The sequence below is a fragment of the Capsaspora owczarzaki genome (genome assembly GCF_000151315.2).
Source record: "Capsaspora owczarzaki ATCC 30864 unplaced genomic scaffold supercont2.1, whole genome shotgun sequence".
Taxonomy (NCBI): domain Eukaryota; class Filasterea; order Ministeriida; family Capsasporidae; genus Capsaspora; species Capsaspora owczarzaki.
This window is the reverse complement of record NW_011887292.1, coordinates 3423680-3438807: the sequence shown is the minus strand read 5'-3', so window position 1 is coordinate 3438807 and position 15128 is coordinate 3423680. Positions and strand designations below refer to the sequence as shown.

The 15128-nt window shown below is 54.0% G+C and overlaps 4 protein-coding genes across 4 annotated transcripts; 1 reads left to right on the top strand and 3 right to left on the bottom strand.

Annotated features, from left to right (window-relative positions):
* Positions 1-8: 8 nt before the first annotated feature.
* On the bottom strand, positions 9-3080 carry CAOG_01073 (hypothetical protein; the record flags this gene model as incomplete). The annotated part of the gene is made up of 3 exons (XM_004365887.2): positions 9-1964; positions 2120-2263; positions 3039-3080. 3 exons carry the CDS (start codon positions 3078-3080, stop codon positions 276-278), a joined length of 1875 nt encoding a protein of 624 aa, XP_004365944.2. The 3' UTR covers positions 9-275.
* A 404-nt stretch (positions 3081-3484) lies between these two features.
* Positions 3485-7139, top strand: CAOG_01072 (hypothetical protein). The gene is made up of 4 exons (XM_004365886.2): positions 3485-3565; positions 3700-3951; positions 4144-4263; positions 4357-7139. The coding sequence occupies exons 1-4, from the start codon at positions 3530-3532 to the stop codon at positions 7009-7011; spliced, it is 3063 nt and encodes a 1020-aa protein (XP_004365943.1). The 5' UTR covers positions 3485-3529; the 3' UTR covers positions 7012-7139.
* CAOG_01071 (hypothetical protein) lies at positions 7047-8502 on the bottom strand (the record flags this gene model as incomplete). Its single annotated transcript, XM_004365885.2, has 5 exons — positions 7047-7309; positions 7396-7532; positions 7672-7749; positions 7862-7972; positions 8146-8502. The coding sequence occupies 5 exons, from the start codon at positions 8500-8502 to the stop codon at positions 7195-7197; spliced, it is 798 nt and encodes a 265-aa protein (XP_004365942.1). The 3' UTR covers positions 7047-7194.
* A 69-nt stretch (positions 8503-8571) lies between these two features.
* Positions 8572-15113, bottom strand: CAOG_01070 (hypothetical protein). The gene is made up of 10 exons (XM_004365884.2): positions 14862-15113; positions 14237-14277; positions 14054-14148; positions 13845-13960; positions 9864-13640; positions 9485-9723; positions 9292-9353; positions 9055-9208; positions 8862-8955; positions 8572-8769 (listed from the first exon to the last, which is right to left on the bottom strand). Exons 1-10 carry the CDS (start codon positions 14995-14997, stop codon positions 8663-8665), a joined length of 4821 nt encoding a protein of 1606 aa, XP_004365941.1. The 5' UTR covers positions 14998-15113; the 3' UTR covers positions 8572-8662.
* Between the last annotated feature and the right edge of the window lie 15 nt (positions 15114-15128).

Below are 15128 nucleotides of genomic sequence, written 5' to 3'. Positions count from 1 at the left end.
AAAGCAATGTTCAAGTTTTTGTTTGTACTGTTGCAAGGATTTCAACATCACACGGAAAAAAAAATACAAAATGACAAAGCATGCAAAACACGACACAAAACAAAAACACTGTCTTGTGCGAGAAAAGCAAGGGAGGGAAAAAACAAAAACACAGAATGCAGAGTGGTTGGCGGAAGAGCGGCAGAAACGAACGTGAACGCACTCCTATCGAGACTTTGGGCAGGTCAAACAAGAAAACAAAGATTTTTAAAAATCAAGACAGAGAACGCTGGGTTTTATGCGGTCGACTCGTCCGAGTACACCACGTTGGAGGTGACAGAGTCTTGCTGACGCATCGATGGGGACGCGGGCTCCAGCGGCGAGGACTGGCCCTGGACGGAAGCCTTGTCCTGGAATGCCTTCTTGTCCTTCTCCATCTGGTTGATCATGGCGCGGTTGGCGGCGGCACGCTCCGACGAGATGGGGTAGAGCCAGCAGCAGAAGAGACCGAGGGCGCAGAGGCATGCGGGCACAACGCTCACAAGGAGGCGGAGCGTTTCCTTGACCTTGTCGGGCTGGTCGTCTGCCTTTGACACGTAGCCCACCAGCTCGAGGGCGTAGCTGGACAAGGAAAGGGCAATGCCAGACGTGAACTTTTGGAAGAAGACAAAGAAGGCGTAAAAGACCGACTCGCGGCGCACGCCTGTTAGCACCTGGGCTTCGTCGATGGTGTCGGGAAGCATCGACCAAGGCAGCAGATAGGCCACCGACGTGCCGATGGCAATCAAAATGACAGTGCAGTACATGTGCCAAACGGTCTCGTCCATAAAGTAAAAGAGCAGCAGCACGGGAACATGGATGCTTTGGCCAATCAGGTACGTCCTGCGCTTGCCGATGCGCTTGATGACCGCCGTCCACACGGGAATCATGCAGAAGGTGGCCAGAAGACTGCTCACAATGATCATGTCGAACTGGCTTTGCATTTTGATTGCGTACTTGATGTAGAGGACGAGATTGCCCTGCACCATCTGCACAGCGAGCCACACACTCATGTACATGAACATGAGGATGAGGTAGGAGCGCGACTTGAACGAAAGCTTGACACCTTCCCAAAGCGAAATGTGCTCGGGGGCGTCCGCCGCGACGGCGACCTGCTGCTGGTGATTGCGATCAGAGTTGGCGGCGGCGCCGCCATCGACGGCAGCACCACCACCGTTGGCGTAGCTGCCACCAACGTTGGCGTCAGCACCCGCCTGAGAGGAAGAGGAGGAGGAGGAGCCGGTGCCGTAGGATGCGTGCTTGCCAGAGAGGCCGGCCGACTCATCGTCATCGTCTGCTCCAGCCTGCTGTTCAGCAGACAGCAGACCGCGACGGTCCGAGTTGCCGGTAGCCTTGGCAGAGGTGCGCGAGTGCACCTTGTAGCCCAGTCCTTCGCGCTCTTCGTCTTCGCGACGCTTGCGAGCAGCAAGACGCTCTTCGGTCGTGTACTCTTTGACGGAGAAGATGCAAATGTAGGCCATCACGGCGGAAAGGCACGAAATGACGATACCCGACAAAATGTACGCAAACTTGGGGTTGTCGGCAAACGTGGACGACTGGACAATCTGGCCCTGGATGACGACTGCCGATATAACGGACAGAATCTCAGCCGTCATGCGGAAGGCGGTTGCAGAGTCGCGATCGCTTGCTAGCGGACTGACTTCCATTGTCAGCGACGTGTACGGTACAAAGTAGCAGGTGAAGGCGAGTTGGAAGAGACAGTAGACAATCAAGTAGTAGGCAAACTGCTCCCAGCGGCCCCAGTCCGGAACCACCCACAGGCCAAAGTACGTTGCTACACACGGAATAGCCGAGAAGAACATCCACGGACGGAATCGGCCCCATCGCGTCAAAAAGCGCTGGGCCAGGTAGCCCATCATCGGATCCGTAAAAGCATCAAAGAAGCGGCCAATCAGGACAATGTTGCCCACGTCCGCCGGCGGGACCTGTCCAAGTCAAGAGTCAAACGAGGGAGAGAAGGGGGGGAGGCATGGTGATGATGATGATGATATTGGAAGTGAGTGAAGAATGCAATACAACAACAAACAACGGTTTTCGAGTTAGTCTGTGCTGGTCATAAAGTACGACGAGCGACGCTTACCAAAGCAACTTCCAGCAGGAAGGGTGACAGGAAGAAGCCGACGATTGTATGCGTCAGTGAGTTTGGCGCAGCGCCCATGGCAAAGGCGACCTTGCGGAACGTGTGGAGGCGCTTGGCCCCGCCAACGAGCAGTAACCGCTCTTCCTACAACAACAACAACCCGAGTCAACATCAAAAGCAAAGGTTCCATTCCCCGCCCCTCAAAAGTGAGATATCAAGCCAAGGCGGTTGAGAACACGACGACAGTGGTGGTGGAGCAGAGTGAGTGGGAGTGGGAGCGAGAATGGGGCGCGAAAAGGACAAAACGAATGGAGCGAGAGAGCATGAGCTCGGATTCTCACACGACACTACACCACGACACCACAGCAAAAGCAGCAAGCCAGGCAGGTCTCAAGGAGCAACGAGCATTAGTAGCGAGAGAGAGAGGGGGAAGTAAACGATGCGCTTGACGTTCAACCAAAAAAAAAATAAATAAAAAAATCAAATAAAAATTATTGCTCGCGGGGATGGGCATGTGACAAAGCCGAATGTGCCGACGCGCATGACTACTTTGGCAGAGCAAGAGGAGAAAAGGGAAAGGAGGTTGGAGAGAGAGAGAGAGAGAGAGAGAGAGAGAGAGAGAGAGAGAGAGAGAGAGAGAAAGAGGGTCACAGCGACAATGCCTGCGCAGTGAGGGGGAAACAGTGGAAAATAGTGGGGCGACAAAGCGCAATGGAGAACAGTGAAAGGAAAAAAAAGAAAAAAAAAGAAAAGAAAAAAGGGAATCAGTGGCGACGATGACCAAAGCAGTCAGAAAGCCCATGAGAAGGAGATAGAGCGAGATAGAGCGAGAGAGATGGAGAGACAAGGCATGAGGGCAAACTGGGGGAGAAGTCGAAGTCGAGAGAAAGAGAGAGGAAGAGGCGGAATAAAAACGTACGTCCTCGGATGCCGCAGACGACGGCAATGGTGCACCCGGCATCAAGCAACCGGCATCAAGCAACAAATGGAGGATGAGCTCGGATTCAAAAGGAGAGACCAAAAGGAAATATCGAAACAGGAATAATGATGGGAGGGGAATCTCATCACTGGAAGCTGAGAAACCTCATGGCTGAGCGAGACAAAATTGGTATTGTCACCCTTCTCAATGGGATTGGATGAGCAAAGTCGCGTCAAGCTCAGCTCAGTGCTGCGAAAGTAGCACTGTATTGTACTAGTTGTTGCAAACAGTGTACCATTGAGCCCATGCGTCAGGCCGGCAGCACTCGTGCGATCAACTCTGAATTTTACAGCAACGAAAGATTTACAACCGCTGATCTTTTAACTTTTTTGAATACAGCTGCCGACGTACGAAACATCATCCATCATTCATACAAAATCAAGTCACCTCGCGCTAATTCTAGGACAGCGGCAGTCCTTTGAACAAATGCAATGAGCGTCAGCTGCGATTTGCGACCAATATTCCGAGTAAAATCCACAAAAAAAAAAAAAAAAAAACCGCGAACGCGTCACTATTTTCACTTTTCACTCACATCCCCACTCTGCACTTTGCACTTTGCACTTTGATCATCTTCAATGCATGTGCACAACAACAAAAACAGAGCGCCAGCTACGATCAACGTCGCTTCCAGCTGCTCGCAGTGCGCGTGCGCAACATTGAGAACGGCAGCGAAGTCATTCATCGTGCTTCAGCGTCGGCAGGCTCCACCACTGGCAGCAGCTTTGCCAGCAGAGACCCCGCAGCAGAGTCAGAGGGGCTTCACTTCAGGATCTCATCCGCCAACAATAGTGCGCCCGACCATGCTGCCTCGGACGCGCCGTCGTTCCAGCCAGGCTCCATTGTAGCCATCGAGGTCGGTTTTCCCCCTTGTTTCGCCGACCATTCTCCCCCCCCTCCCACTTTCGTTCGGCTGCTGTTTGACCAATGACGAACTTGCATGCAATGAGTGCTCACACTCTTTGAAGAGATCGAGCTCGACGGATGCGCAGCACTTTTTTTTTTTCATGCACACTCACTGCTACTCCCAATTCTTGTGCTTTTGCAGGAAGGCGGTGCGTTGGCCATTCGCTTTGACGTTGCAGTGCACGTCCGTCTCCCATGCTTGTACCTCGTTCGCGCCTCAAAGCAAAAGAAGGCCATTGCTCTCGTCCAGAACTCGCACACGGTACGACCCCACTAATTCTTGGCTCGATATTTGGATTCGGACTTTGCCCTCTCACACTCTCATTCTCGCTGTTTGGATGCTGGAATGGAACAGACAACAATCGGCGACATTGACAAACCTATGGTCATTCACTGCGGTCCGATGACACCACAAGCCAAGCCCACCGCGATCGAGGTTCAGCTGCAAGCGCCATTTCTCAATCACTCAACCCAGCTGCCCACTGCTGCACCGTCGCCAAAAGTCCTCACGAACGACTCCAATCCATCGTCTCAGGCGAACAACGCCCAGCTGTCACGCCAGTCGAGCGAAGGGACGCTTCTGGCCGAGTCGTCCACAAAGACGGACGCCGCCCCGCAGCAGCAGCTTGATGCACTCGACAAGGACTGGGACTTTGTGGACATGGACGCCCTGGCGGAAGAAACAAGCACCCCCGTCGTGACGGATTCAGGCCGGCTCTGTGTAGCGTCAAAGCTCGAAAAGCACTTTGCAAGAACGTCGCTGCTTCGGCTCACTCAAAAGTTTTACTTTTTGCGCGTGGACATGGACACGCACGTCCCAAGTGTGCTATGCAAACTGACTGTTGCGTTTGCTTTGCAAAAGCACAGTTCCAATGTTGTGTCCTCCCTGGTTGCGTGTCCGCTCCCTGGCGCCTCCGCCGCCGCTGTTGCTCGAGCGTCTCAAATATTGCGGCCAGCGTCTATGCTCTGCTTTGCATTTAGTCAAGGCGGCTTGCGACCAAAGTCCGAGCTCGTGTATGGACCTCTGGGTGAACTGAGTGTGCCGTCCAGTCGCGCTTCAATGATTGCTCCGAACGAAGCCTTGGACGCGACCGCTCTTTCGCCCCAAGCAGCAACAGGCGGGGCAGGTTTAGTAACGATATCCGAACTTTCGACTGGGGCTAGCACATCCACCATTCCATTCAACAACACCATTCACAACTCCCAGCTCGAATCCGACGCTGGCCACCCGTTGAGCAGCAACCCGGCTTCATTCGACGCCTTGGACGAGAACGCGTTAACGGGCAACAGTGTTGCACTGCCGCTCGAGGTTCCACAGTGGCGAAAAGCCCTCGTTCATCAGCTACGCGATCGTGACCGGTTTCAGCGCGACATTTTCGAGGGGATTGTTGAAGCGCGGCAGCGGTTGGTGCATCGATTGATGGCATCGCAAGTCATAGCCTCCGGCAGCGAGCGCGATCGAGATCGAGACCTCGGTGTTCGCTCATACAAGCTTGCAACAAAGGCTGAACTGGTCCGACGGGGCACAGCGCTGTTGACGCGGCTCGGTCACGCCGGGAATGGAGGCACAAGCTCCAACAGCAACAGCAACAGCATGAACGAGCAGGCCATGCTAAAGAGTCAACAGCCAGGTTCGATGCAGACCGATACAACACGCACACCGCCCACGGGAGACACAACACCAGATCAGTCCCGCGGTGTTGTTTCGCCTTCCGGCTCCTTCAGCTCGCAAGAGCAGCTCAGTCCTGTGGCCAGCAGGCTCGATCTCAACGGGCACAGTTCCGAGTCCGGTGTCGATCGGTACAACTCCAACAAGAGCTCATCCGTGTCTGTCAGCTTGGGTTCATCTGCAACCGCGCCGGTCAGTCGAGGCCAAGCAAGAAGCAAAAGCACTGCGCAACATCGACTGGACGTCAAGATTGCCGTTGCCTCAGCCATCGAGCACTTTGTGGACGAGAACTTGGCTATTGCACAAGAGCTTGAGCCCGTCAAGTTTGTCATGTCGCCAGACGGAGTGCCCATAGCCTTCCGGTCGTATTTACCAAGCCCTGAAAATGTGAAGCTGGACGTCGTCGTCGTTATTGTCGTTGGTCTCGCTGTCTGCAGCTTCTATCGCTCGTTTATTCCTTACGGATGCCGGAACGTGTATGGCCTACGATCGTATATTTACGACTATCGAGGCCACGGGCTTTCAGGCGGCCCGCGAGGTGATGCTCGGACTCCTCAATCGCACCTGGAAGATTTGCGGGCAGTTGTGCAGGTCGCCAAGTGGAACAATCCGACTTGTTCCGTTGTTCTTGTGGGACATGGCACCGGCAGTTCGCTTGCATTAAAGTACGCGGCATGGAGCCAGGCTGAACGCGTCGACGGGTTTGTCTTTGGCTCGCCGCATCTTCCCGAGTTTGAGCGAACGGAGCTGCGCGGGACCTTCTTCAGTCCAAACTCCTTCACCAAAGTCCTTCAGCTCGCATTTGCGCGAGGGACGAAAGGTCGACTGGGCCACCGACCAGCGATTCACTTGCACGACTTTTTCCGTGGGTCAGTCTTTCAGACCTTCGGTTCGACACAGACCAAGGATTTCATGGCGGACTGGAATCCAGGGGTTCCTGGCGGAGCCCCGCCTCCCAAGTTTCTGACTGCAAACTCTGTCGTCGGATCCATGTCATTCGAATCAAGATCTCTCTTCAGCGCCATCGATGTCCCTTACGCCGTTTTTCTGGGCGAGCACGAGGAACTCCTTGAAATCGATCGTTGCGTCAGCATGCTCATTTCCATTCCAAGCACCCTACGAACGGTGGAAATTGTGCGTGGCCAAACCCACTTTTCAATTGCGAGTGTGCTCGACTCGCTCGCCTGCCCATGGATTGCCAAAACGTTCGCTCACAAAGTCCCGCAGCCACCCGCGCGCGACGCGGATTCGCAAGGAGATGTGCAAAACCTTGAACTTAGCCCCGGGACCATGCTCCAGCGTCATGAGCATCTCGCACCGGCGGGCCAGAGCGATGTGTAGCACGTGAAATTTTGATTCGTTTCGTTTTTTTGAATGTTTTATCGATTTTTTTCATTTTCCGACGTCCTCCGACGCACCCACACATATGTAGAGTTTGAATGTTTAAAAAATATACATAAACTAGCAGAGAGTTTCATCGAAATCCCACATTCTATGCAAACATTCATTCAAGAGACAGGTCGGCTATTGCTTGTTATCTGGTCCTCGAATCTTGGTGTGATCCCGCAAGCTTTGGTCATGGTTTTTATACTCGAGGATTGTTGTCGAAGGTAGAGCGAGAACGCGTCTCAGCGCATCACTGTGTGAGTGTGTGGAACAGATTATATGAGAAACCAAAGCAACACAAACTAACAATGTTCTCGCTCTCCGTTCGCTGACGGTTACCGAATGGGATAGCTGGCTTCCGGCTTGTCTGCATTTCGGTTCCAGACAGCAAGACTGTCTTCGTTGAGGCGGATGGACACAACGTAGCCGCAAATTTCGTCTCCACTCGGGAAATGGTTTCCAAGCACTGCCAACAGCTACAGTTTCCCCCCCCCCCAAAAAAAAAGAAGCAAACAGCACATCAGATACCACAAATTCCTCCGTCCAGACGAGCGACAGAACCTTTCCCACAGCCAACAGCGATATATCGAGCCAACAACTGGACGTTGCACCTACCAAATCCTCCCACAAGCGCGGGGCAAGTCCTTTCTTCAGCCGACAAATCCATTTCCCACCTTTTCGGTTTGCGTCATCCTGTACCAGTGTTGTTGACCAGGAAATCAGCCCGCGAATCTCAGATCGAACAAACAAAAAAAAAGGGTTTCCAATCATCGACAAGCGACTGATTGTTCAGCAAGTCTCTTACCTCCCAGAACGGCATGATACCTTCCCTGAACAAATGCAAGTCACACAGATTGGTACTTTGCGGTGCGCCCACCCTCGTCAAGAACGAGTAGACAACCCAAAAGTCCTCGAGCTACCGTTGTAAGACACAACGACGAGCCAAAAGTCAGTCACAATGGCAAAATCCCCGGGTTTTCAACGTTGTGACTTGAGCAAGACACACGCATCTAACCCTTCTGAGCTTTGAGACGACTCCGAAGCGGAGGGGTCTGACAGTGACGATGGAGGCAGAACGACGGGACTGACCGTGCGAATGTCGGCGACTGGCTTGACAATGTCCGCGTACTTGTCGACCTTGAGATTGGCGCGTCGTGTAAACCACAGTGTGTATGGCTGGCTGAGCGGGTGCGTTGTGCTCAGGCTCATCGGGACTGCGGATGGTGCTGCCGCTGTGGACTCGTCCTCAAAGTCCACGTCCGCCTCGTGCTGCTGCGTTTCGGTTGCCCAGTGATGACGGGAAGGCGAACACAGCAGGACAACGCCCAGAGCCAGAGCCAGAGCCAGAGACAGATAGCAAGAGAGACAGATCGAGAACAGACGGAGAGTGAGAGACGAGGAGCACACGCGAAACGCAAAAGCACAGACACTCACAATGTCAGCCATTCTGCAATAGAAAAAAAAGAAAAAAAAAAAAAAAAAAAAAAAGAGTGGAAGGCGAGCTTTCATTGTCAATGCGTCGAAAGGTTGGATTTATTAAAGAATAAAAAAAAAAATACAAAAGGGTTGATTGGGGAATCGAGATTGAGAGTGAGAAAATGAGAGTTTATGGCGCCGCAGTCAGCGCACGCTTGGATTCACGCGCACGAATACGCATGCACTTGGGACACCTGTCCTTGACATAGCACTCTGCATGGAAGAAAGACTTGCAGCCTGGAGAGACGGTGGCGAAAGTGCAATCAAACAAGTCAGCATAACAGCAAAAAGCATACACAAAGCAGCTCCCCTAAATCTCTGACGCTCACCTTCGCATTGAACCGATTTTCCGAGCTGGAACGGATACAAAATGTCCTTGGAGTTGTTGCAAAACTCGCAAATAAAACCCTTGGCTTGGCAGAGCTGGCGCAATTTCGAAAAACAAAAAAGTGGAACGGTGAGTGCAAGGTGCGATCAAGGGACAAGCGCAACGAACGCTTTGCCGAGACAGACACTACATACCTCGCATTTCATCACATGAGCCATTCCGTTCCGAGCCAACGCACGCAGCGGCTCGCTGATCTTGTCCTCTGGGTAAATCTCAAGCAGGTCCCGCATCGAGTAGAGCTCGCTTTCGTTCACAAGGTACTCGCGGTCGGCAATCGATTCCAAAAGTCTAATAAACAGAACAATACAAGTGAATGAAGGTTTGGGGACAGAGCACAAACCAGCAACTCCATCGCATTCGAATCGCCTTACTTTGCACCAGTTCGGCATGTGCGCAAGTAGTCCTTCATGAGGGTGAGTTGAGTGCGAGTCGTCTGAGCATGGTACCGATACAGGTGAGCACATACATGCGCGGTAGTTGACACGACAGAAGAAAAACAAGGAAAACAAAACCCCCAAACAACAATAAAAACAAACCCGCCAAAACAAACGCCACCTCACGTACCCGTAACGCTGCGAGGGCTTTGACCTTGCTGTACAAGTTCGCATTAATCGCACCAATGTTGTATACAGGCTCGGAAAATATCCGATGCAGCAACTCCTTGGCGAAATTTGACACCTTCCGCGGTTTAAAGTCCCATTTGTGCAGCACAAGGGCGGGAATAATCTCAACCGAGTTCGAGTGACAGCTTGCGCAAAAGAACTTGCCGATATACTCGCAGAATCGAAACTTTTTGACATAGTCTGAGAGGTGAAACAAAGAGCAGAACAAAGTCAACGCCAACCCGAGGGTCTCCTCACAAAAAAAAAAAAAAAAAAAAAAAAATAAAAAAACAAAAAAATAAAAAAAACCTCAAAACATCAAGCCCGTTCACCAATCTTACTTTCTTCAAAACGCAGACCACAGCCCGTGCAGCGATAGTTTTGAGCAGCCACACCGACTTTGGTTTTGCTCGGTTTCGTCTGCACATTGAAAATGACTTGCGACCGCGGAGGAGCCCAGTCATCGGTGCCGCGGACACGAGTGGCACGCTGCTGGCCTGCCTTGGCGTCGGCTTCCATACCCGACGCACTTGCAAGCGGCGGAGAGGCGACTGGAACATTGTCATTGTACACGCCAGGAGGAGGCACTTCGCCACTCATGGGAGGGATGCTCAAGTCTCGGTTGGCACGAATCAGGCTGTTTCGACGCGCAAGATTGAGCGGCAATGGAAGCATGGTCTGGGGTGTGTCGGCGTCCTTGACAAGGAAGCGCATCGCGTGCTGGAGGTGGTGAGCGATGGTGTATGGCAGCGAAGAATTTGGTGTGCGGCGGCCTCCAGGTTGAGGGGAGAGTGCTCGCGAGCCCGGTAGCACGTCCAGAGATTCACTGGACATGGACATGTCCATGTGCGGAGACATGGACTGAGCAGGCGATGGAGCTGTTGGGAGGGACTGCAAGAATTGCTTTGCAACAAATGCTGCAGTGCTTCGCACCTCCTCGTCGTTTTCCCCGGGAACTGACGTCAGAGCTGCGACGGCAGCGGCAGCCGCTGCTGCGGCTACAGCGGTGGCAGCAACGGGGTTGTAGTCGAGGGGCTGAGGTTGATGGGTGGACTGCTGTTGCAGCAACTGCTGCTGCTGCTGCGGCTGGATTGAGAAACGACCCGAGGCTGTCGACCAAGGCGTATGGCGGGCATACCGATCCTGCGAGTAAACGTCATCGGCTGGAGGAGGAGTCAAGGCCCCACCCGACTGAGCCCGGCTTCGAGGCAAGCTCATCTGCCGCCCCGCGGACAAGCCAGACGAGGCCGAAGGAGATGGCGAAATGCTGCCTTCGCCGCGCTCCAAGCTGTTCGATCCAACAGCAGCTGCAGCGACAGCAGCAGCACTGGTAGCAGTCGCACTCACTTGGGCGGCATTGAGCTGCCGTTGGCGACGGGCCTCTTTGGCAGCGTTCAGACGACTCGCTGTTTCATCGACCTCCTCGTCATCGAATAGATCGTCCTCCGAATCGGACGGCAAGTGATGGAGACTGACAGATTGTGCTCTCTGAGAGTCGGGTCTGCGCATGGCGGAGGCAGCAGACTGCTTGCTTCGGTTTGCAAAGCTTGCCAGCTGATCGTCTTGCAGGCTCAGCCGAAGCGACGCAGCGTTCATATCCGAGGACGCGGTTGAAATGCCGGACGCAGCTAAGGGATCTTCCGTGCGAGAAACGTCGCTCGCAGAGCCCTTGCGCTTTCGCAGCTCCTTTTGGCGCTTTTTTGCCAACAGCTGTCGCTTCAACTGCATAATTTCTTCGTCGCTATCGTCGGAAAACTCGCCGGCGTCGGCGGTACGGTTGACGAGAATTGCATTCTCTAGCGCCCGGGAGTCGTGCAGAAGCGTTGTATCGTCGTCCATCTCGCGTACCACGACCACATCGTCCACTAAATGGCTGGAGGTTGGCGGATGCGCTTCAGGCATACCGTTTCTGTTGAAATGGGCTTGCGGGTCGCCGATCGCGCCACCATCGCCATTGACGTCGCCGAAGCCGGGCGTTTGGTAGCCCGTCATGGAAAGATCGTTGGCACTGGCCGAGATGACTTGCGCCACCTGCCTAGATTCCTCGACAGCAGCAATCAGCGCTTCGCTGACGGTAAAGTGGGCGTTTTCCTTTTCCAGTTCGGAGGATGTGGCGTACTGCGAATCAGAGATAATGTCGATAATGTTGGGCGACGTCAGCGGGTTGCCTCCGACGCCATTGTACGAGGCCCGCCATCCCAATTGCGACGAGTCACTTCGCGAAACGGCCTTTGGCGACGGGAAGAAGTTTGCCTGCTGCGACTGTAATTGTGGCGGGTACTGCTGCGCTTCGAGTTGTTGCTGAAATTGTTGCTGAAGGTGCTGCTGGTGTTGGGGCTGCGCGTGCGATAAAGATGAGTTGGTTGCTGATGGTGCAGAGGCGGCCAACTGACGCTCCTGGTTCAGCTGGAATTGGTCGCGAATGAGGGTAGGGGTGTCTGGAAGAGTCGGGGTTCCTTTCGTGGAAACAGCCTGGGCAGCCGCAGCCGCAACCGCAGGATGCGGATAGGACGAATGCACTTGGTCGCGTTGATGCTCTTCGTCCTCCAGAGACGCGTGCATTCCGTACAGTGCGTCGTCATCATCGTCGGCGGGGGCGGTCGCGGCGGCTGACAGCGAGGAGGCGCTGGCAGACTTGGAAAGGGTTTGGTCTGCTGAGGTTGCTTGTAATGGCCCTTTGCCTTTCGCAGAGGCACTCGGATGGGAAGCAGCTACAGATTCGGGACCAGCAGCAGCAAGCGCCTCGCCAGTTAATGACGTTGATCGGCTCAACGCGGAATCGTCGGCGCCGCTCTTGACACGCCTGTGCGTCAAGCGTTTCAACTTGGCAATATCGTCCCGGCCATCTGCAGATTTGGTGGATGACTTGGAGCTGCCGCGCGAGCGGGCAGTTTCCTCTTGGCTGTCGAGCAAGTCGTCGCGTCCCGGCTCGCCCCGCAAACCGTCGCCTTGCCGTGCAAACTCTCCCGTGGCAATGATTCCCGCCTGATCTGTCGACAAGACGCTGTTTGCAAAGGAGTGGCCTTTGAAAAAGCGAGTTGGATCCCGCGGCGATGACGAGTCAATCGTGGCCGCAGATTTGGCCGCTGGTGCTCCCGGGATGAAATCGAGTGCCGAGGATGAGCTGGCGGCACGGCTGTGCTGAGGTCGGAGCGGTGACCTGGGGGATTGTGTCGCCGCCAGCGACGAGGCAATTACGGCTGGACCAGTCGTCACTTGCGGCTGCGACGCAGCAAAGCCCTGTGTGCTAAAGAACGACCCATACGGAGCCTCCTCCTCCAGTAACCTTTCTGGGGTTTTTGTTGTTAAAACTGGAGAGGCTGTTGCGGACGACGCATTGGAGGATGTCTGGTGTTGGGCTGGCGCAGAGTGCGTCGCTGGAGTTATTGCTGCCGCAGTGACAGGTGTCGTGTGCGACGTTTGCAAACTAGGCGAGGTGGATTGCGCCTGCGGGATAAACGAGCTCGGCTGGCTGCTACTGCTACTGGTGCTGGTGCTGGGGCGAGTGGCGCTGGCATGTTGATCGAGCACAGATTGAAGCAAATCGTCAGACGTGCCGGCACTGAGACGCTTGGCACTGTTTGTTTGATCGTTAGTAACGGCTGGCGCGCTCTGAGCCACGCCTTCCAAAGTGGAGAGACTTGCACCCGATCCTGCGCTTGCATGGCTGATGGCAATGCTCGTGCTAGATCGTCGCTGAGCGGGTTTGTCGGAATCCTCGGCGGCAGGTTGCTTTGATTTAAGCGCCGTCAGAATGCCATTGGTCGTTGACGACGTGGTGCTGGTTTCTCCCTGGCCTGCAAAGCCTTCCACCACGGCAACGTTCTTTTTCACCTTGGACTTTTTCTTCTTTTCCGCCGTGGGCGCCGAGACTGCTGCGCTAACCGGTGCAGAGTTGGCCAGGTCCTGCGCAATCACAGCACGAACGGCCACGTCGTGTTCTGAAGGCTGCGGAGTGTTTGGCGGGCGACCAGCAACAGCTGGAGGGGCCGGCTGCGCGTTGGGTTTGCGGTCGACCTCGACGAGATTGATGCGGTCCAGAGGAAGCATCATCGAAGCAAGAACCTGAACGCATTCATCGCTGCATAGAATAGCCCACTGATGGTAGTATTGTTTGACTGCAACGTTTTTGGGGAGGACGAAAGGAACCAGAGAGAGAGAGAGAGAGAGAGAGAGAGAGAGAGAGAGAGAGAGAGAGAGAGAGAGAGAGAGAGAGAGAGAGAGAGAGAGAGAGAGAGAGAGAGAGAGAGAAAACAACTAAAGTGAGAAAACGTCGAAACCTTTCATGACGCAAGCGACAGTGGTTGAATCTCATGTCGTACGGTGTGTGCGATGGCCCGTTAGAATGACAATATGCTCCACAAACTTCTTGTAAATGACAGCCTGCCGCAGCCAGGCGCGTTGGCGTGTGATGCTGTCGTCTCCGTACAGGCGAATGCTGCGTTGATCATAACGTGAGCACTTGCATCTTCTCCTCAAATGCAGTAACAGCCATCGAACAACAACAACAACAACAACATCGTGCACTAACTTGGATAGCGAAACCGACTGAGCCTTGTTCAACCATTCAAGACCTTCAATAAACATCCAGAACGTGCGATTGCCTTGCCACATGCCCGCAGAGTCCTAAACGCAGCACGGCCGTTAGATCCACAGACAATCAACTTGAATCCCAAAAAAAAAAAAGCAACCATTGCAAAGTTCCAACGCTTACGCGAAGACCATAGTATAAGATTTTCTCGAGGTCGGAGCAGACTAAAAAAAAAAAATCCAACGCAAGGGTAAGTGAACTGGCATTGAACCAAACTCGTCGCAGCAACATTGACGCCATCAGTGATGTGATGCGTGATATGCGATACATGTGTGCGATGTGAGGTGATGCGAGGCGGGGGAAAGCTGATTGGCGGACCATTCAAAACGCAAACAGTCCCGCTCATTTTCGATCGAATGGCGCACACTCTGCTCTCCATTCTGAGCATGGGGCAAGACGGACTCTCAGAGATGGGGGAAGACGAGCGGGAGTTAACTGAGGCAGCGTCAACCCTCGTCTGCTTGCTTGGTCGGTCACATTGAGTTAGCCCAGCTTGGTCTGTTCCCGCAACCCCCCCGCTTCCAAAAACCAAAACCACCCTCGCGTCTAGACTGTTGTAAGTAGTCCAGTCCGATTCTCTCAAAGCATCAATCACGAGTCGTTCCACCACGGACGGCCAATGGAGCCACCCCAGAGTCGCCAAAGTGGTCGATGCCCGGAGCACTCGATTTTCACGGACCCCAAATGCCCATGTGCGAGCGACAAGGTACTCAGCTCTTGGTTGGGGCGATAGTAGGCATCGACGTACGCAGGTTGAGCTGGATGGCGTCGGGTCGGTAGGTCGAGAGCGTCTCCGGGTGGTTGAGCGCGTCGCCCAGCACGCCCTGCACGGCCAGCTTGACAGCGTGGAGCAGGTTTCGACGCTGGGGTTCGCGCTCGTCCATGGGCGGGAAAGAGAGATATATATATAGAGAGAGAGAGAGAGGGAAGAAGGGAAAGGCGAGAGAAAAGGGAGAAATCGAGCGCGTCACTGAGAAATGGGGAAGAAAGGAGAAAAAAGCAAAGAAAAAGAAAA